Source organism: Hyla sarda, chromosome 3 (genome assembly GCF_029499605.1).
Source record: "Hyla sarda isolate aHylSar1 chromosome 3, aHylSar1.hap1, whole genome shotgun sequence".
In the NCBI taxonomy this organism is placed as follows: domain Eukaryota; kingdom Metazoa; phylum Chordata; class Amphibia; order Anura; family Hylidae; genus Hyla; species Hyla sarda.
The window spans coordinates 29,598,314-29,619,387 of NC_079191.1; the positions used below are offsets into that span (position 1 = coordinate 29,598,314).

The 21,074-nt window shown below is 45.5% G+C and overlaps 1 protein-coding gene across 1 annotated transcript in view; it reads right to left on the minus strand.

The window, feature by feature from the left end:
* Window positions 1-3,154: 3,154 nt before the first annotated feature.
* The window catches only part of LOC130361236 (cytochrome P450 2K4-like), a 38,994-nt gene continuing 21,074 nt past the window's right edge, over window positions 3,155-21,074 (minus strand). Inside the window, exons 5-9 of the mRNA XM_056563992.1 lie at window positions 20,545-20,718; window positions 18,746-18,887; window positions 17,361-17,545; window positions 4,822-4,963; window positions 3,155-3,685 (exon numbers count right to left, since the gene is read on the minus strand). Coding sequence (XP_056419967.1) covers window positions 3,504-3,685; window positions 4,822-4,963; window positions 17,361-17,545; window positions 18,746-18,887; window positions 20,545-20,718 — 825 coding nt within the window. The 3' untranslated portion in view covers window positions 3,155-3,503. The remainder of the gene's footprint in view (window positions 3,686-4,821; window positions 4,964-17,360; window positions 17,546-18,745; window positions 18,888-20,544; window positions 20,719-21,074) is intronic.

A 21,074-nucleotide genomic window follows, 5' to 3' on the forward strand; every position in this document is an offset into this window, starting at 1 on the left:
GGATCACGTTTGTACAGGATAAGAGGATCATTGGTCACATTACGTTCCCCAGTCAGATTCTAAAAATAAACTCCTAGAGTTCTCAAATCCAACCCTCTCTCCCCAGAGGGACTAAATAAAAGGGTGAAAAAACAACAACAATAAAATTGTTGTTAGCCGTCTATATGATGTCACTTTCCTGTGCGGTCCTAGATTGTGACAGTGCCCCGCAGTGTCTGGAATGTACGTACGGAGATTCTCTGTGAGGACATTCCGACACGTGAACATAGCCTTGGAATTGTCTTGAATCTTGCTTCTTATAATCTGAGAGTTTACAAACTCCAGGAAGCTTTTGTGTGTGCTTCTTTCTCACCATTGCCATAAAGCCCAGATTGGTGAAGGCTGCAATGATGGTTGACCTTCTGTACACAGGATCTTTTGGACAAGGTGACCATTGGGTTCTTTGTCACCTCTCTAATCCAAGGCTCCTTCTTCCCAGATTATTTTATTTGGTGAAGCTGCCAGTTGTAGGAAGTGATACATATGGGGGTGACTCTGCTCTTGGGAACTTTCAGTGCATTTTTTGTACCCTTCTCCGGATTAGGGCCTCCGCACAATTCTGCATCTGAGCTCTACAGTCATCTATTTCCCCCCTCATACCTTTATTTTTTATTTTTTTGTTTTGCTTTGAAATCTATTGTCAGCTGTGAGACTTTCTATAGGCCTGGCTACGCCTTTCCAAATCCTGTCCTAAAACCTGAATTTACCTCCAATTAAAGTGAAAATTCATCTTAAAGAGGCCTGAGAACTAAATATTAAGCGTCACAGCAAAGGATCTGAACACTTATGTCCAATCCGAAATGTTAGTTTTGCAGCTGATACCACTGTCTGGAAACATCATAATTCCCCATTATCTTTAATATATATATGTATATATATATATATATATATATATATATATATATAAACTGATTGATACAGCCGTATCTAGTGAAGGGGTTAGGTCTCCCAATAGATCACAAAGAGAAGCTCGTATTTAGGGAACCTTAAAATATACCTTTTATATAAATATACCATCAGTGCCGCACAGATGAAATGGAGCTGCACGAGATACACAAATGAATGGATGCATAAGGAAAGTGGAAGCCGTCACAAGGTCCCTTAGGAATCGCTTAGAGGAAACGTGTAGGACCGGCAACCCTCAGCATACCATAAGCTCCAGTGCACACAAAAAGACGCACCTACTACCGGAAGAATACAAGATAAGTGGCTATGTGCAATAATCTATGGTGCAATATCAGTTGACTGTGGACACTTTGTGCAATATTATTACACCTATGTGCACTAGTTATAGGGATACAGTCTGGATACCTAATGTACGATATGTGATGCCCAAAAAAGTTTTTTGCACAAGAGATATTTACACGGGACACTTTATTTGCCACTTTGCACATTACAGACTGCATATTGTGAGCTCGGAGGAATTTCATAAAAAGAACCACCTACTATCGCACAGTCTGAACATTGCCCGGCACTGTGCAATTGAAATACTGTATGTGAAGGAACAGTTGCAGTTTCCTCAAGCACATATAGACTGCGGTGATTGAAGAGGCAGCTGATGGTGACTGAGAAGACTATTATTAGTACTAAGAGTGTTTAATATTCTAAATTTTCTATTTTTAAAAGAAGAAATAAAAGGTATATTTTAAGGTTCCCTAAAAACGAGCTGATATATATATATATATATATATATATATATATATACTAGCTGAGTACCCAGCATTGCCTGGTTTTTCCTTCCTAATCCTTGTTTTGACTTCATATCCCGTGCTCATATATTCTTGTCATATCCCAACCTCACATCCTGTCCTCATATCCCGATCTCCTATCCTGTCCTCATATTGCATCCTCCTATCTCGACCTCCTATCTTGACCTCCTATCTTAACCTCCTATTCTGGAACATACACACATACACACACACGTTGAGTTTTATATATAGTGTGTCTGTCAATCATGTTGACTTTTTTGCCCCTTTGAATCAAGTCCATGAACACTTTTTATCAATAATGGTCAATTATTTATTCATCAATAGCATATCACAATAAACACTTAATTTTTAAGAATATCACAAATGATCTTTATTTAAGGACATGTTACATCACCAGTGCCAGTACCAGTGCTCTACTCTGAGGAGTCAGATATCTCTTTAACCTCTTCAGAACACCGAGTGTATGCATACGCCCTGCATCCTGAGTCCTTAAGGACGTGTGGCGTATGCATACGCCCGTGGCAATTCCGGTCCCGGTTGTGGACGGACCGGGATGCCTGCTAAAATAATTCAGCAAACATCCCGGCACATCGCCGAGGGGGGTCCTGAGACCCCCCCATGTCGGCGATCGCAGAAAATCGCATGTCAATTCACACATGTGATTTTCTGCTATTCCGGGCTGATCGGGTCTCTGGTGACCCGATCACCCAGAAAATAGGGATGATCGGAGTTGTCAGTGACGGCCCCGATCATCCTGAAGGATAGGAACGAGGTCGCAGTGCTGCAATCTCCTCCTATCCCCTGCCATTGGTCAGAATAATTCTGACCAATGGTAGTGCAGGACAGTGGATTGCCATGGCAACCCCCCATTCAGCCCACCCCTGGATGTCGGGCAGAATGGGGGGGAGAAGCTGGAGGCCGGTACCTGACCAGAAGATGCGTGGGGACTGCCGATCGTCGCAGGAGACAGCAGAGATCACGGCGCAGGTAGGGAAACGATGGTGGGGGGGGGGGGGGAAGTAAGGGGGCAGTAGGCGATATTTACTGCTGCCCTTTATAGTGGGTGCCAAACTGCAACTCCCAGCATGCCCAGACAGCCAAAGGCTGGAGGGTCACAGTTTGGTGACCACTGTTACAGTGGTGACCAAACGGTAGCCCTCCAGATGTTGCCAAACTACAACTCTCAGCATGCCTAGACTGCCCAGGCATGCTGGGAGTTGTAGTTCTGTAACATCTGTCCCTTCAGATTTTGCAATTTTCATGACATTTTTGAAAATTGCTGCCATTCTGTGAAGCCCTCTAATTTTTTCAAAAAGTAAAAATATGTCCATTTTATGATCGCAACATAAAGTGGACATATTGTATATGTGAATAAAAATAAAATTTATTTGGAATATCCATTTTCCTTACAAGCAGAAAGCTTCAAAGTTAGAAAAATGCTAAATTTTTAAAAATTTCATGACATTTTGGGATTTTTCACCAGTGCCAGTACCAGTGCTCTACTCTGAGGAGTCAGATACAGATATCTCTTTAACCTCTTCAGGACGCCGGGCGTATGCATATTAACGACGAAAATTTACCACCAATATAAAGTAGAATATGTCACGAGAAAACAATCTCAAAATCAGAATATTCGGTAAAAAGCGTTTTAGAGTTGTTAATGCGAAAAGCGACGGTGGTCAGAATTGCGAAAAAGGGCTCAGTCCTTAAGGTGAAAAAGGGCTGCATCCTTAAGGGGTTAAATATTTTTTTTCCTCAGATTCGTGGCACGCAGCAGATTTCCTGAGAAATTGGAGGAATTGCTAATCCTACGGAAGGTTTCACATGGAAGTCAGTTGTCTCCGATGCCGGACAAAAGGTAAATTTTTGCATCAAACTGGTGAAGAACAGGAACAACTCCATCCTTGCCAGTGTTTCTCCAGCACAAACCCTTCTTCCTAAAGTGGATTGTCAGGAAATAAATGTCAACGGGAGATGCAGTATGTGTTCAGAAGATGTCTTATAACACCATGCTACTACCCTGTAATAGGTCTCCACTCCAATTCATTTTTTTGTCTTCTACTTTTTAATGCCTCCTAAGTGCACACATATGACTGGCTGAAATGTGGAAGACCTATTTTTACTCCTTAAAGGGGTACTCCGGCACTAAGACATCTCATCCCCTATGCAAAGGATAGGGGATAAGATGCCTGATCGCGGGGGTCCCGCTGCTGAGGACCCTCGTAATCTTGCACGCAGCCCCCCAGTTACAATCAGTCCCCAGAGCATATTTGCTCCGGGTCTGATTACTGGCGATCACGGGGGCCGGAGCATTGTGACGTCACGGTCCCGCCCCGTGTGACGTCACACTCCGCCCCCTCAATGCAAGCCTAAGGGAGGGGGCGTGACAGCTGTCATCTTATCCCCTATCTAAAGAGGACCCCCCCGCAATCTATGTGTGTAAGCGGGGCTGCATCTCCAGTCTCAGAAACCTCTGTGTTTCTGGAACTGGAGACATGGCGTCACAACACACCTCTCGTGACATCACGCCAAGCCCCCTCCCATAGACATGAATGGTGGGTTGTGGCGTGAAATCACGAGGGGAAACACAGAGGTTTCCAGAAATACAAAGGTTTCCAAGACTGGAGTTGCAGCCCCACATAGAATGTAGTGCAGCATGGTGATCACGGGGGGGGGGGGGGGGGGGTCCCAGCAATGGGACAAAAGACGTCTTTGGCAGGAATACCCCTTTAAATAATCCTTCAAAAGCACAGGGAGTGTTCTCCAAAATGGCAAGAGCCCAGGTAAGTCTAGCCTATAATCTTTTATTGCTGTCCTTGACCAACTTGCATCCATCAATGACTGACTGCCACTTGACAAAGAGGACATTTTACTTGGGCTCTTGTCATTTGCATCATAGCAAAGAGGCTTATATCTCAGATCTTGAAAGGTCTATGGAGATAACAAAGGCCTAGAATACTAATGACAAGTCATAGCTAGACATTGGCTTATTTACACCCCTGTTTTCCTGCTGTCAGGCCCACTTTAACAGAAGTAGATCACTAACAATGTCATATTATATAAAGTATGTTACCTGCTGAAAAAGGTATGAAAGCCGACCTCTTCACAAACTGTCCCTCTGAGTCAAGAAAATGTTCTGGGAAGAAGCATCCTGGCTTCTCAAACTGTGTTTTATCATATAAAACTGTTTCCAGAAGGGGAATGATGTATGTGCCCTAAACACAAATATAAGACTTTTAATAGATCTCACTTTTCTGCAAATCGAAACATTATTTGTCTTTAAATCATAGTGAAATATCATTTTCTATAACTTACTAGCTGTTATGATGTCTCACAAACACGACTTACTCCCTTTAATGCCATTTCTCTCTTGTTTCACATCACCACTGGTGTTCTCTTGTTTGTCCTGACCTTCTGAGCCAGCATATGTCCATCACCAACTTTATCATGTTGGGCCATCCCTGTTAGTATAGGGGGCATAGGTTGACTTCTGTCCACCTAAAAGGCCGTTGCACACTGGATAGGGGATAAGATGTCTGATCGCGGTGTTACCGCCGCTGGGGACCCCTGCGATATCCCTGCTGCACCCGGAATTCGTTTAGAGCATCGGGTGCAGTGCCGAAGCGCCGGGGGCTCATGAAGTCACGGCCGCGCCACCTCATTGCAGGTCTATGGGAGGGGGCATGACCGCCATCACACTCCCACCCATAGACTTGCATTGAGAGGGCATGGCCGTCACGTCACTAGCGGGGCGTAACCGGGACATCGTCACTAGCCTCCGCCCTGCATCGCCAGTCATCCGAACTTCGCTCCGTGCACCAGATGTCTAGGGTGCTGCAGCCAAGATCACGGGGGTCCCCAGCAGTGGGAACCCTGCGGTCAGACATCTTATCCCCTATGCTTTGGAGAGGGGATAAGATGTCTAGGGGTGGAGTACTCCTTTGAGAATCATTTCGTTATGTTCTATGACTGAGCAATAACATTTCTAGGTTCCTGGTGGGTTCTGGGTGTTCTTCAGATTTACTTAGAATATCAATAATTTACCCAAAAGGGCAGTAAGAGGCCAAACACTATACAGAACCCTGGGCCAAAACCCGGGTGAAAAACACCTCTATTGGCACACCCCTAAAATATAACTTTTATTACTACATATATTAAAACCCCAAATGAAAAAGGTGAAAATAGTTAAAAATAGCAAGACAAAGTGAAAGTAAGCCCTATGCACAGGGATATCCCCTGGTTATTATGAGTGCGGTTCTGCATTACAACACAATTATGTGTACCTGTCTAAGTGTCTGATTTAAAACATACACTACATGCCAACCTCTACATGTTTTGTCTTGACAACGGCGTTCTCAAGAGGCATATATTGGCAGTGATCTGGCACAAAATGGCGGCTGGGGATATGCCTGTGATGTCATCTCAGATGGACTACTTGCAAAAATCCTATAGTATCACCTGTAACATCTCAATAGAAGATATGAGCAATCAGATCAATTGGATCTGGATTACTTCCAGGTAATCCTTACCTTAGATCCAATGATGCTTATCCATCTTCTGGACATCATCAGTAATTGCCGGTCATACTTCCACTAATCATCATAGTGCGCCACAATCCGGACTGACGGCATCCAGCGCCAACGCGCATGTTCAGTAAGGGTGCCGGGGGACTTAGACTCTCCACCGGCGAACTCCTCACAATGCGCACAGCGCTCATACAGTGCGGAGTGGCGTATGTCTCGCAGCCTGTGAACACGGCTGTCGGCCTTTGATTGGTAGAGATTACCAACCAATCCCAAACTTATTTTTAGGGTGGTGGGAGAGCACGTTTGTTTTTTCAGATGAGTTTGGTTTGTACACTGAGCACATTATTTTTTTTTTTTTTTGGACGATACATTGATGACGTCCTTATTTTGTGGGATGGGACACCCACTTTATTTCAGGAATTTGTGGAGAAACGTAACCACAATGATCTTGGTATGGTTTTTACATAAGAGATCGGTGGTCAGTCCATTAATTTTTTTGGACCTGAAGATCTATATAGATGATCAGAATCATATACAGATGGACATTTTCCCGCAAACCAACCTCCACCAATTCGCTCCTGCACTGTGGTAGTTGGCACCCTTAAAAAGAGTATCCTGGTTGGCCAATACCTCAGGGCTAGGAATAATTGCTCAGAGGAGAGTAATTTCTTACGGGAGAGTGAGAAACTCTATCATAGATTCAGACAACGGGGGTATCCCCGTAGACATCTGAAGCATGCCTTTCGTAGAGCAAGTCATTTAGAGAGGAATGCGCTCCTAGTGGAATCATAAATATCAAGTACCTCTAAACAGGTTCGATGTATTGGTACTTTGTACTGATGTACAAAGGTTTGATGTATTGGTATACCGATAAAGTCATGGCTATTCTCAGATGACATTGGCACCTGCTGTCTAGAGATGAGGATTTATTACCGGTGATTGGCACCAAACCCAGTTTGACATTCCGTAAAGGTCCAAAACTGAGGGATCAATTGGTATCTTCAATTGAATGTCAATAAAAGGACACAATTAATGAACCAGACAATAGGTTTGTTTCCCGGCAGACACTGCAGTTTTTATCCTTTTGTGTGGAAAAGAAAAGGTTTCATTAATCCAATTGATCAACAAGAACATATGATCAGGCAATTTGTCAATTGTGGAACTCGGAATATAATACACATTATTCAGTGTTCATGCCCTTAAATTAATGTGGGTAAAACCACACAAGAGTTTCGATGCTGCATGTCATAACATCTTAGCACCATAAGACAGAGGGCTGATACCCGGTAGCTAGGCATGTGCATGCTGTACATAACGGCCGGATGCAAGATTTGCGGTTTATTAGATTATCCCAATTTAAATTGGGGCCTAGAAAAGGCGATATTGATGCCTCACTTCTGAGGGAAGAGGCTAAGTGGCTCTTCAGATAACATAGTAAGGCACCGTTAGCAATGAATGAAGGGTTTCTTCTGCTGCCTTTTTGTAAACTGTCATTTATATTTATATTATTTGATTATTATGACTTTGTTGTGAATACCCAATATACACTGCTCAAAAAATAAAGGGAACACTTAAACAACACAATGTAACTCCAAGTCAATCACACTTCTGTGAAATCCCACTGTCCACTCAGGAAGCAACACTGATTGACAATCAATTTCACATGCTGTTGTGCAAATGGAACAGAAAACAGGTGAAACGTATAGGCAATTAGCAAGACACCCCCAATAAAGGAGTAGTTCTGCAGATGATGACCACAGACCACTTCTCAGTTCCTATGCTTCCTGGCTGATGTTTTGGTCACTTTTGAATGCTGGTGATGCTTTCACTCTAGTGGTAGAATGAGACAGAGTCTACAACCCACACAGGTGGCTCAGGTAGTGCAGCTCATCCAGGATGGCACATCAATGCGAGCTGTGGCAAGAAGGTTTGCTGTGTCTGTCAGCGTAGTGTCCAGAGCATGGAGGCATAACCAGGAGACAGGCTAGGACATCAGGAGATGTAACTCAGCAGCAGGACCGCTACCTTTGCCTTTGTGCAAGGAGGAGCAGGAGGAGCACTGCCAGAGCCCTGCAAAATGACCTCCAGCAGGCCAAAAATGTGCATGTGTCCACTCAAACGATCAGAAACAGACTCCATGAGGGTGGTATGAGGGCCCAACGTCCACAGGTGGGGGTTTTGCTTATAGCCCAACACCATGCAGGATGTTTGGCATTTGCCAGAGAACACCAAGATTGGCAAATTTGCCACTGGTGCCCTGTGCTCTTCACAGATGAAAGCAGGTTCACAATGAGCACATGTGACAGACGTGACAGAGTCTGGAGACGCCGTGGTGAACGTTCTGCTGCCTGCAACATCCTCCTGTATGATCGGTTTGGCGGTGGGTCAGTAATGGTGTTGGGTGGCATTTCCTTTGGGGGGCCGTACAGCCCTCCATCTGCTTGCCCGAGGTAGCCTGACTGCCATTGGGTACTGAGATGAGATCCTCAGACCCCTTGTGAGACCATACGCTGGTGCGGTTGGCCCTGGGTTCCTCCTGAATCAAGACAATGCTAGACCTCATGTGGCTGGAGTGTGTCAGCAGTTCATGCAAGAGGAAGGCATTGTTGCTATGGACTGGCCTGCCCGTTCCCCAGACCTTAATCTGATTGAGCACATCTGGGACATCATGTCTCGCTCCGTCCACCACAGACAGTCCAGGAGTTAGCAAATGCTTTAGTCCAGGTCTGGGAGGACATCCCTCAGAAGACCATCCACCACCTCATCAGGAGCATGCCCCAGGCATTGTAGGGAGGTCATACAGGCACGTGGAGGCCACACACACTAGTGAGACTCATTTTGACTTGTTTTATGGACATTACATCAAAGTTGGATCAGCCTGTAGTGGGGTTTTCCACTTTGATTCTGAGTGTGACTCCATATCCAAACCTCCATGGGTTGATAAATTTGATTTCCATTGATAATTTTTGTGTGATTTTGTTGTCAGCACATTCAACTATGTAAAGACGAAAGTATTTCATACGATTAGTTCATTTATTCAGATCTTGGATGTGTTATCTTAGTGTTCCCTCTATTTTTTTTTGAGCAGTGTATATTGTTACAATTACATGATGTCTGGACAAATTTGATTGTATAAATGATGTAGGCCTGGGATTTTTGATTAGTGGAGTATCTATTAAGTGTACGAGAAGTCATGTAAGCATATATGTGTTTGCACAATCTCCATTTATTCTTCTTGTCTGATTAAGAATTGTACCAACTTAATATTATGCTATGTCAACTACATAGATTGTTGGTTACTACCAACATGTATTGAAATATGAGTATTCATAAATGTAAATTTAGGAAATTGATTGAAGTGGTAAATTGGTGTAGTACAGGGATGTAATTCCCTTATATATAGCTAGCTGTTCTCCTTTAATTGGATTATATTGTTCCTTTGAGCCCTATAATATTGTTTAGAATATGGAACTTAAAGGGGAATTCCAGGAAAAAACTTTTTTTTATATATCAACTGGCTCCTGTAAGTTAAACAGATTTGTAAATTTCTTCTATTAAAAAAATCTTAATCCTTTCAGTACTTATGAGCTTCTTAAGTTAAGGTTGTTCTTTTCTGTCTAAATCTTCTCTGATGACACCTGTCTCGGGAAACGCCCAGTTTAGAAGCAAATCCCCATAGCAAACCTCTTCTAAACTGGGTGTTTCCCGAGACAGGTGTCATCAGAGAGGATTTAGACAGAAAAGAACAACCTTAACTTCAGAAGCTCATAAGTACTGAAAGAATTAAGATTTTTTAATAGAAGTAATTTACAAATCTGTTAATTTGTCAGTTGATATATATAAAAAAGTTTTTTTCCTGGAATACCCCTTTAATGTTGCTTATGATAGCTATCAAATTGTTGGCTTGCCTGTAATCTTTACCAATCAGAGGCCAACAGTCGTGTTCACAGGCTGCGAGACATGTGCCGTTCTGCACTGTATGAGCGTGGTGCGCTAAGTCCAAGCGCATGCGCAGTGTGAGGAGTTCGCCGGCAGTGAGTCTAAGTCCCCCAGCGCCCTTACTGGACATGTGTGCCGGTGCTGGATGCCTTAAGTTCGGACTGTGGCACGCTATTGTCACGATGCCGGCTGGCGGGTGGTGGATCCTCTGTGCCAGAGAGGGATTGGCGTGGACCGTGCTAGTGGACCGGTTCTAAGCCACTACTGGTTTTCACCAGAGCCCGCCGCAAAGCGGGATGGTCTTGCTGCGGCGGTAGTGACCAGGTCGTATCCACTAGCAACGGCTCACCTCTCTGGCTGCTGAATATAGGCGCGGTACAAAGGAGTAGGCAGAAGCAAGGTCGGACGTAGCAGAAGGTCGGGGCAGGCAGCAAGGATCGTAGTCAGGGGCAACGGCAGAAGGTCTGGAACACAGGCTAGGAACACACAAGGAACGCTTTCACTGGCACAATGGCAACAAGATCCGGCAAGGGAGTGCAGGGGAAGTGAGGTGATATAGGGAAGTGCACAGGTGAACACACTAATTGGAACCACTGCGCCAATCAGCGGCGCAGTGGCCCTTTAAATCGCAGAGACCCGGCGCGCGCGCGCCCTAGGGAGCGGGGCCGCGCGCGCCGGGACAGGACAGACGGAGAGCGAGTCAGGTACGGGAGCCGGGGTGCGCATCGCGAGCGGGCGCTACCCGCATCGCGAATCGCATCCCGGCTGGCAGCGGAATCGCAGCGCCCCGGCTCAGAGGATGAGACCGGAGCGCTGCAGCGGGGAGAGTGAAGCGAGCGCTCCGGGGAGGAGCGGGGACCCGGAGCGCTCGGCGTAACAGTACCCCCCCCCTTGGGTCTCCCCCTCTTCTTAGAGCCTGAGAACCTGAGGAGCAGACTTTTGTCTAGGATGTTGTCCTCAGGTTCCCAGGATCTCTCTTCAGGACCACAACCCTCCCAGTCCACTAAAAAAAAAGTTTTCCCTCTGACCTTTTTGGAAGCTAAGATTTCTTTGACAGAGAAGATGTCCGAGGAGCCGGAAACAGGAGTGGGAGGAACAGATTTGGGAGAAAAACGGTTGAGGATGAGTGGTTTGAGAAGAGAGACGTGAAAGGCATTAGGGATACGAAGAGAAGGAGGAAGAAGAAGTTTATAAGAGACAGGATTAATTTGACACAAAATTTTGAAAGGACCAAGATAGCGTGGTCCCAACTTGTAGCTAGGGACACGGAAGCGGACATATTTAGCGGAGAGCCATACCTTGTCTCCAGGGGAAAAAACGGGAGGAGCTCTTCTTTTCTTATCCGCGAACTTCTTCATGCGTGATGAAGCCTGTAAGAGAGAATTTTGGGTCTCTCTCCATATGATGGAAAGGTCACGAGAAATTTCATCCACAGCGGGCAGACCAGAGGGCAAGGGAGTAGGGAGGGGGGGAAGAGGGTGACGGCCGTACACCACGAAAAATGGGGATTTGGAGGAAGATTCAGAGACCCTGAAGTTATACGAGAATTCGGCCCATGGGAGGAGATCTGCCCAGTCATCCTGGCGGGAGGAAACAAAATGTCGCAAATAATCACCCAAGATCTGGTTAATTTCTACTTGTCCATTGGACTGGGGATGATATGCAGAAGAAAAATTTAATTTAATCTTGAGTTGTTTACAGAGAGCCCTCCAGAATTTAGACACGAATTGGACGCCTCTATCCGAGACAATCTGCGTAGGCAACCCGTGAAGATGAAAAATGTGTACAAAAAATTGTTTAGCCAACTGAGGCGCAGAAGGAAGACCAGGAAGAGGGATGAAATGTGCCATTTTGGAGAATCGATCAACGACCACCCAAATAACAGTGTTGCCACGGGAAGGGGGTAAATCAGTAATAAAATCCATACCAATCAGAGACCAAGGCTGTTCGGGGACAGGCAGAGGATGAAGAAAACCAGCGGGCTTCTGACGAGGAGTCTTATCCCGGGCACAGATAGTGCAGGCTCGCACAAAGTCCACAACATCCGTCTCCAGTGTCGGCCACCAATAGAAGCGGGAGATGAGTTGCACAGATTTCTTGATGCCCGCATGACCTGCGAGATGGGAGGAGTGACCCCATTTGAGGATTCCGAGGCGTTGGCGAGGAGAAACAAAGGTCTTTCCTGGAGGAGTCTGCCTGATGGAGGCAGGAGAAGTGGAGATCAGGCAGTCAGGTGGAATGATGTGTTGCGGAGAGAGTTCAACTTCTGAGGCATCCGAGGAACGAGAGAGAGCATCGGCCCTAATGTTCTTATCGGCAGGACGAAAGTGAATCTCAAAATTAAATCGGGCAAAGAACAGAGACCACCGGGCCTGGCGAGGATTCAGCCGTTGGGCAGACTGGAGGTAGGAGAGGTTCTTGTGGTCGGTGTAGATAATAACAGGAGAACTTGATCCCTCCAGCAGATGCCTCCATTCCTCAAGTGCTAATTTAATGGCTAGAAGCTCTCGATCCCCGATGGAGTAGTTCCTCTCCGCTGGAGAGAAGGTCCTAGAGAAAAAACCACAAGTGACAGCATGCCCGGAAGAATTTTTTTGTAGAAGAACAGCTCCAGCTCCCACTGAGGAGGCATCAACCTCCAATAGGAAGGGTTTGGAAGGGTCAGGTCTGGAGAGGACGGGAGCCGAAGAAAAGGCAGACTTGAGTCGTTTAAAGGCGTCTTCTGCTTGAGGAGGCCAGGACTTGGGATCAGCATTTTTTTTGGTTAAAGCCACGATAGGAGCCACAATGGTAGAAAAATGTGGAATAAATTGCCTGTAATAATTGGCGAACCCCAAAAAGCGTTGGATAGCACGGAGTCCGGAGGGGCGTGGCCAATCTAAGACGGCAGAGAGTTTGTCTGGATCCATCTGTAGTCCCTGGCCAGAGACCAAATATCCTAGAAAAGGAAGAGATTGGCATTCAAACAGACATTTCTCAATTTTGGCATAGAGTTGATTGTCACGAAGTCTCTGAAGAACCATACGGACATGCTGGCGGTGTTCTTCTAGATTGGCAGAAAAAATTAGGATATCGTCCAGATATACAACAACACAGGAGTATAACAGATCACGAAAAATTTCATTGACAAAGTCTTGGAAGACGGCAGGGGCGTTGCACAGGCCAAAGGGCATGACCAGATACTCAAAGTGTCCATCTCTGGTGTTAAATGCCGTTTTCCACTCATCCCCCTCTCTGATGCGGATGAGGTTATAGGCGCCTCTTAAGTCCAATTTAGTAAAGATGTGGGCACCTTGGAGGCGATCAAAGAGTTCAGAGATGAGGGGTAAGGGGTAGCGGTTCTTAACCGTGATTTTATTAAGACCGCGGTAGTCAATGCAAGGACGTAGGGAGCCATCTTTTTTGGACACAAAGAAAAATCCGGCTCCGGCAGGAGAGGAGGATTTACGGATAAAGCCCTTTTTTAGATTCTCCTGGACGTATTCAGACATGGCAAGAGTCTCTGGGGCAGAGAGAGGATAAATTCTGCCCCGGGGTGGAGTAGTACCCGGGAGGAGGTCGATAGGACAATCATAAGGCCTGTGAGGAGGTAGAGTCTCAGCTTGTTTTTTGCAGAAAACATCCGCGAAGTCCATATAGGCCTTAGGGAGACCGGTTACTGGAGGAACCACAGAGTTACGGCAAGGGTTACTGGGAACCGGTTTTAGACAGTTCTTGGAACAAGAGGACCCCCAACTCTTGATCTCCCCAGTGGACCAATCCAGGGTTGGGGAATGAAGTTGAAGCCAGGGAAGTCCAAGGAGAATTTCCGAGGTGCAATTGGGGAGGACCAAAAGTTCAATCCTCTCGTGATGAGATCCGATGCTCATAAGAAGGGGCTCCGTGCGGAAACGTATGGTACAGTCCAATCTTTCATTATTTATACAATTGATGTAGAGGGGTCTGGCGAGACTGGTCACCGGGATGTTGAACCTGTTGACGAGAGAGGCCAAAATAAAATTTCCTGCAGATCCAGAGTCCAAGAAGGCCACAGTAGAGAAGGAGAAGGCCGAGGCAGACATCCGCACAGGCACAGTAAGACGTGGAGAAGCAGAGTAGACATCAAGGACTGTCTCACCTTTGTGCGGAGTCAGCGTACGTCTTTCCAGGCGGGGAGGACGGATAGGACAATCCCTCAGGAAGTGTTCGGTACTAGCACAGTACAGGCAGAGGTTCTCCATACGGCGTCGTGTCCTCTCTTGAGGTGTCAGGCGAGACCGGTTGACCTGCATAGCCTCCACGGCGGGAGGCACAGGAACAGATTGCAGGGGACCAGAGGAGAGAGGAGCCGAGGAGAAGAAACGCCTCGTGCGAACAGAGTCCATATCTTGGCGGAGTTCCTGACGCCTTTCGGAAAAACGCATGTCAATGCGAGTGGCTAGGTGAATAAGTTCATGTAGATTAGCAGGAATTTCTCGTGCGGCCAGAACATCTTTAATGTTGCTGGATAGGCCTTTTTTGAAGGTCGCGCAGAGGGCCTCATTATTCCAGGACAATTCTGAAGCAAGAGTACGGAATTGTACGGCATACTCGCCAACGGAAGAATTACCCTGGACCAGGTTCAACAGGGCAGTCTCAGCAGAAGAGGCTCGGGCAGGTTCCTCAAAGACACTTCGGATTTCCGAGAAGAAGGAGTGTACAGAGGCAGTGACGGGGTCATTGCGGTCCCAGAGCGGTGTGGCCCATGACAGGGCTTTTCCGGACAGAAGGCTGACTACGAAAGCCACCTTAGACCTTTCAGTGGGAAACAGGTCCGACATCATCTCCAGATGCAGGGAACATTGGGAAAGAAAGCCACGGCAAAACTTAGAGTCCCCATCAAATTTATCCGGCAAGGATAGGCGTAGCCCAGGAGCGGCCACTCGCTGCGGAGGAGGTGCAGGAGCTGGCGGAGGAGATGACTGCTGAAGCTGTGGTAGTAACTGTTGTAGCATAACGGTCAGTTGAGACAGCTGTTGGCCTTGTTGCGCTATCTGTTGTGACTGCTGGGCGACCACCGTGGTGAGGTCAGCGACAACTGGCAGAGGAACTTCAGCGGGATCCATGGCCGGATCTACTGTCACGATGCCGGCTGGCGGGTGGTGGATCCTCTGTGCCAGAGAGGGATTGGCGTGGACCGTGCTAGTGGACCGGTTCTAAGCCACTACTGGTTTTCACCAGAGCCCGCCGCAAAGCGGGATGGTCTTGCTGCGGCGGTAGTGACCAGGTCGTATCCACTAGCAACGGCTCACCTCTCTGGCTGCTGAATATAGGCGCGGTACAAGGGAGTAGGCAGAAGCAAGGTCGGACGTAGCAGAAGGTCGGGGCAGGCAGCAAGGATCGTAGTCAGGGGCAACGGCAGAAGGTCTGGAACACAGGCTAGGAACACACAAGGAACGCTTTCACTGGCACAATGGCAACAAGATCCGGCAAGGGAGTGCAGGGGAAGTGAGGTGATATAGGGAAGTGCACAGGTGAACACACTAATTGGAACCACTGCGCCAATCAGCGGCGCAGTGGCCCTTTAAATCGCAGAGACCCGGCGCGCGCGCGCCCTAGGGAGCGGGGCCGCGCGCGCCGGGACAGGACAGACGGAGAGCGAGTCAGGTACGGGAGCCGGGGTGCGCATCGCGAGCGGGCGCTACCCGCATCGCGAATCGCATCCCGGCTGGCAGCGGAATCGCAGCGCCCCGGCTCAGAGGATGAGACCGGAGCGCTGCAGCGGGGAGAGTGAAGCGAGCGCTCCGGGGAGGAGCGGGGACCCGGAGCGCTCGGCGTAACAGCTATGATGATTAGTGGAAGTATTACCGGCGATTACTGATGACGTCCAGAGGATGGAAAAGCATCATTGGATCTAAGGTAAGGATTACCTGGAAGTAATCCAGATCCAATTGATCTGATTGGCCATATCTTCTATTGAGATGTTACAGGTGATACTAAGTAGTCCACTTGAGATGACATCACAGGCATTATTATAAATACCCCCAGCTGCCATTTTGTGCCAGATCACTGCCAATATATGCCTCTTGAGAGGTTGGCATGTAGAGTATGTTTTAAATCAGACACTTAGACAGGTACTAATGATTGTGGCGTACTGCAGTACCGCGCTGATAATAACCAGGGGATATCCCTGTGCATAGGACTTATTTTCACTTTGTCCTGCCTTAGTGCTATTTTTAATAATTTTCACCTTTTTCATTTTGGGTTTTAATATATGTATTAATAAAAGTTATATTTTAGGGGTGTGCCGATAGAGGTCTTTTTCACCCCGGGCTTCGGCCCAGGGTTCTGTATAACTTCAGATTTATAAATTCCCAGAAGTTTTCTTATCTCATCTGGTTTTCTGCTGCCGGCCCTGACCTTTTCTCATTCTTATGTCTTGCAAGAGCTCTCCCTGACCCCAGCCTTCCCACCATATTTACTGAACTCTACCTTTCCTGAGCTTTGCATGATGACTGTGCCATTTTTCTTAAAGGGGTACTCTGCCCCTAGACATATTGTCCCCCAGACAGCCGGATGACTGGCAATGCGGTGCAGAGGCTCGTGACGTCATGGTCACAGCTACACCCTCTAATTGCAAGTCTATGGGAGGGATCGTGATGGCTGTCAAACCCCCTCCCATAGACTTGCATTGACATCACAAGTGGGGCATGGCCATGACGTCACAAGCCTCCGACGCTGCACCCGGCACTCTAAATAAATGCCGGGTGCAGCAGGGAGACCCCCGCGCTCAGACATCTTATCCCCTATCCTTTGGATAGGGGATAAGATGTCTTGGGGCAGAGTACCTCTTTAACCTATGGCACCATGCTTAGATTAGTCAAATGTTGCCATTAATACACCAGTTTGAGGACAGCAGCTTTAGGGTAACCTGCATCAAATCCTTGTACAAGGGTTAAAGTGTGAAAGCCAAGAGACCCCTTAAGCTCCACTTCCCAGTACAGCTTCTGGCAGATAATGGGCATATCCAAAACATCCTGAAAGAAATGCCCATTTCCTGCCAGGTAGGCCTCATGTCACTAGAAACCACAACAAGTGATGAAAGCAAATTGATCAGTAAAGAACAAGATAACAAAGATTATCTTTACAACCAAAAGCAGCAAAAAAAAAAAAAAAAAAAACAACTAACCTTTGGTATATGGTAGCCCTGAAAAATAACATCTCTTGTAGTTTCTCGAGGAAGATTCATTGGTAAAATATTGGCAAATCTCTGAGTCTCGTGAATGACTGCATTGGTGTAAGGCATATTCTTACGATGGTCAATCTTGGGTATGGCTGATCCAATCACTTTGTCGATTTCATCATGGACTCGTTCTAAGAGAAAAGAACAAAACATTCTTGTTATTACCTGAGTTGTTCTGGCCAAATCTGTACTTCAACATCATTAGCCCAAAAAATATGTGTATAACACTGTCTAGGAGCCCTAAAAAGCCTTGGTCACCTAGGAGTGTGTCTATGGACTTCTGAGCTGTTTTTAAGGCAAAGTTAATTTCATAGTTATGGCATCATGTATGTGGTGTCTCAGAGCGGAGGCACTTGTTTTTACAGAACATTGTTCGGGTGGCTGCAATTTCTACCTAAAGGTCTGTTGTCACTGTAAGGCCATGGGTAACCTGTCACATGTCCACCCTTTAGCCAATCAACCCATCTGAAGTTTGAGTTTTAGCCAAACCAGGCTTTTTGCTAATTTTTGACTGAACTTAAAGAGGTACTTCATTGGAAAACAATTTTATTTTTTAAATCAACTGATACCAGAAAGTTATACAGGTTTGTAAATTACTTCTATTAAAAAATCTTAATCTTTTCAGTACTTAACAGCTGCTGTATGCTCCAGAGCACGTTGTGTAGTTCTTTCCAGTCTTGACCACAGTGCTCTCTGCTGACACCTCTGTCCATGTCAGGAACTGTCCAGAGCAGGAAAGGTTTGCTATGGGGATTTGCTCCTACTCTGGACAGTTCCTGACACTCACAGAGGTGTCAGCAGAGAGCACTGTGGTCAGACTGGAAAGAACTACACAACTTCCTCTGGAGCATACAGCAGCTCATAAGTACTGAAAGGGTTAAGATTTTTTTTTAAATAGAGGTCATTTACAAATCTGTTCAATTTCCTGGAACCAGTTGATTTGGAAAAAAAAAAAATTGTTTTCCACCGGAGTACCTCTTTAACTGAACAGTGTTGAACTTTTACTGATGTGCCACTTGCAGATCATCATTTTATAATTTACCACATCCTACCCATCATGCCAAGATCCTCTTCTCAGGACATGAGTGGACACTAGGTATAAATTGCCTTTCCCCCCTCTGGAGGACCTGAATGACCCTGCGTTGATTTGAGTACTTGCGTTGAGTACTATGTGATGCTTATGGCGCTGCAGAGGAAGTTCACTCTTTCTACTAGGGAAATCCAGGAACTGTAGGTGATCGCTGGAACACTTTATCGTTTTCCGGTCAAAGGACCCTTCCAGCAAAAGGTGATTATACAAAGTAAAGAACCTATTTACATCAAGAACTTACTCTGAAGATCAGGGTGTAGAGTCATGATTGAGATGGCCCATCGTATAGTAGAGGATGTCGTGTCTGTTCCAGCCATAAATAAGGTTATTAAGATGCTCAGAAGATTGTTTTCATGGAAAAAAGTGTCGGGATCAGATTTTTCCTAAATACATATGTAAATGTATAACACTTATTTTATATAGGTAATAATACTAATCCCATCATATGCACGCCATGTATGTATAGCATTATAGAGCTGATTTAAAGGGGTATTCCAGGCCAAAACTTTTTTTTTTATATATATATCAACTGGCTCCGGAAAGTTAAACAGATTTGTAAATTACTTCTATTAATAAATCTTAATCCTTCCAATAGTTGTTAGCTTCTGAAGTTGAGTTGTTGTTTTCTGTCTAACTGCTCTCTGATGACTCACGTCTCGGGAGCTGTGCAGTTCCTATGGGGATATTCTCCCATCATGCACAGTTCCCGGGACGTGACATCATCATTGAGCAGTTAGACAGAAAACTTCAGAAGCTAATAACTATTGAAAGGATTAAGATTTTTTAATAGAAGTAATTTACAAATCTGTTTAACTTTCCGAGCTAGTTAATATACATAAAAAAAGGTTTTCCCTGAAATACCCCTTTAATGCAAGCTCTGTCTAACTAAATAATGTCTTTTTTTTTTTAAATAGTCATTATTAACTCTTTTTGACACCTCAGATATCATTGGTAACACTATCATTTTTCCTCAGTCCCATGGTTACTATCACTGATGATAAACTTTATTACTTGTACTTTTCTAAAAATCTGTTTATTCATTTTAGGGACTTGATATGTCAGACAAGAGAGAGTATAATTTTTCTTGGGAGCACGCCTGGTAGGTGTCTGTGACCCCATCTGTTGAGTGTTGAGGTCTACTGTTCCCATGATTACATCTCAGTATAGAAAGTCCAGCAAAACATCTACAGACAGAAGTAGCTGTGGTCAAAAGTCAAAACTTTCTAGAGACAGCTGCTGGATCTGGTGGATCTGTAAATAGTGATAAGAAAACTACATTGATTACATTGACATACAAGGGCATACTGTAGCTTCATGCTCTTGTGCCTCAATGCTAAATCTTTGACCTCCACTGATACAGTACCATATGGCCTAAAGTATACAGACGTCATTCCTAAGATTTGAACTCAGGTGACTCAGCCATCTCTGTTGCAAACATTTGCATTGCTTTAAGCACAAAGCCATACAATCACCATAGACAGACAGTCATAAAAGCAAGGTTCATCGATTTGAAAAGGGTTATCCAGTGTCCTGTAAAAAAAATAATACAGTGCTGGAATGGTGGGAAATAGATAAGAAACTATACTTGCCTAGTCCTGGTCCCTGGCTGGTCACCAGCAGCTCCTGTTCAGTTCTGTCTGGTAGCCCATCTTCTCTCTTCTTCCTGCTTCCAAGAAGATCACTTGTTGTAGGACCTACCTGCTCAGCCATTCACTGTCTGAGACAAGACAGGGCTGTGGTCAGTGATTGGCTGAGAGGACAGGTCCTGCAACAAGGGCTCTTCTTGGAAGCAGGAAGAAGAGAAAATATGGGGAGACTGGAGAGAGCCAAATAGGAGATAAGACTATGGCTAGGTAAAAGTATAGGGCTTTTTTTGCTATTTACCCCCCTCCACCGCCTACCCAAGCAACATATTATTATTATTATTATTATTATTATTATTATTATTATTTTAAATATTGTATGACTCCTTTACCCTTGGCAGATCTTAGACTCTTAAGAGATCAAAAAGGCATGTAGGCAATTTTTGTTTCCTTTTACCTCTTCCTGTTTGATAAGAAATGCATCAATAAAGCCGCGCTGGTCATCCTTGGCCAGTTGTTTAAGATGCTCAGCAATCTTAACTTTGAAGAAGGCTTGTAAGTCCTTAATGTTTCGCATTATCTTCTTGTGTGAACCGTGCAGGTATTGAAAAAATGGTAAGACGTTATAGATCTACAGTAGGAAACAATGGTGGTTAGGGGAACAGTACATCCAACGTGGCACCTAGAGAACACAGGGAGATTTATCTAAACCTGTGCAGAGGAAAAGTTGCCCAGTTGCCCATAGCAACCAATCAGATCGCTTCTTTTCTTTTTCAGAGGCCTTTTAAAAAAAATCAAAGAAGTGATCTGATTGGTTGCTATGGGCAACTGGTCAACTTTTCATCTGCACAGGTTTTCATAAATGTCCCCCATAGAGCTTACGCAATGAGGGAAAGTCTACTTGAAGGATTTTATAGTAAACTATCTACCAGGTACGAGAGCCCTCGAAGGAGATTATCGGTCGTGTCCTAGAAAACCAGAATTTAT